Source organism: Penaeus monodon, chromosome 23, assembly GCF_015228065.2.
Source record: "Penaeus monodon isolate SGIC_2016 chromosome 23, NSTDA_Pmon_1, whole genome shotgun sequence".
Lineage (NCBI taxonomy): Eukaryota > Metazoa > Arthropoda > Malacostraca > Decapoda > Penaeidae > Penaeus > Penaeus monodon.
The window spans coordinates 36080433-36081718 of record NC_051408.1 but is presented as its reverse complement, the minus strand read 5'-3'; the positions used below and the strand labels follow the sequence as shown (position 1 = coordinate 36081718).

General features: G+C 54.6%; 1 protein-coding gene across 1 annotated transcript in view; it reads left to right on the top strand.

Moving 5' to 3' along the window:
* LOC119588226 (muscarinic acetylcholine receptor DM1-like) overlaps positions 1–1286 on the top strand; it is a gene marked incomplete in the record, with an annotated part of 70579 nt that overhangs the window by 31835 nt on the left and 37458 nt on the right. Inside the window, 1 exon segment of the mRNA XM_037936926.1 lies at positions 1078–1212. Coding sequence (XP_037792854.1) covers positions 1078–1212 — 135 coding nt within the window.

The following is a 1286-nucleotide window of genomic DNA, read 5'->3' as shown; positions in this document are numbered from 1 at the left end:
TACATTTCCCCCTTAAAGATAGCTATCCCTTGCCACACGTGTCTGACATCTGTTGCCATTTCCCCCTCAGCAGAGTTTCATTCCCGTGTCTAACAGTTAATTTTTTCCCCTTCCTGGTTAGCTTTCTCACCTTCCACGTGTTTTAATGGTTTCCTTTACCCTGGTCTCTTTAAGAGTTCGTCTAGTACTCTTTTTCCCTTTCTGGTCGTCTCTCCGATCACCGTAATCAGTTACTCTAATCAGATATCAGCTAATCAGCTAATCAACCACCCTAAACACGCTCCCTAATCGTCTACCATAATCAACTGTCCATAATCAGCTGACACCAAAACCAGTCCTTTCTTTCACACGATTTTGCGTCTGTATATCATACTTCCTTCCTTTTTGGTATGATTTCCACCGTTTTCCTCAATTTCCCCCTACCCTCTCACTCTCCCTCTCTCCCTCTCCTACCCACTCTCCCCCTCCCATCTCACTCTCACTCTCTCCCTCTCCTCCTCACTCCCACCCTCTCTCACTTTCCTCCTCCCCCTCTCCTCCTCATTTTCCCCCTCCCCCCTCACTTTCATTCACTTTTCTCTCCCCCTCTGTCCCCCTCCTCATTCTCCCCCTCGCCCCCCGCCTCTTTCCTCCCTCCGCCCTCTCCCCTCACTCTCTCCTCTCCCTACTCCCTCTTTTTGCTCTCCAAGCCATTTCCTTTCCTTTATGCACCTCTTCTCTTTCCCTCCCCCTCCCTCCTTTTCCTTTCCCCTTACCTCCCTCTGGCCCTCTTTCCGCCCTCCACCCTGTACCTCCTCCCCCCCCCTCTCTTTCTGCCTCTCCTTTCCCTCCGCGCTTCTCCGCTCTCTCCTCTCCCCTCTCTCTATCCCCTCCTTCTCCACCCTAACCCTTCCCTCTCCCCTCCCTCTCCCCATATCCCTCCTCCCATTTCCCACCCTTCCCTCCTTCCCCCCCCCCTCGTTCCCACCCCTCCCACTCTCCTTCCCTCTTCCCTCCATCCCTCCCTCGATCACCCTCCCTTCCCCTCCTTTTCTCCCCTCAGTCGCTAACTCGTCCCCTCGCTTTCTCTCCCCTCAGCGTGACACGACCCCTCACGTACAGGGCCAAGCGGACGACCCGACGCGCGGCTGTCATGATCGGGTCAGCCTGGATCATCTCCCTCATCCTTTGGCCACCTTGGATCTACTCATGGCCACATATCGAAGGCCGGAGGTTTGTGGCCGTAGTTGTTTGGTGACGGTGGGTGGGCATGTACTTGTCTGTTGGTGGGGGTGGTCGTTACTATT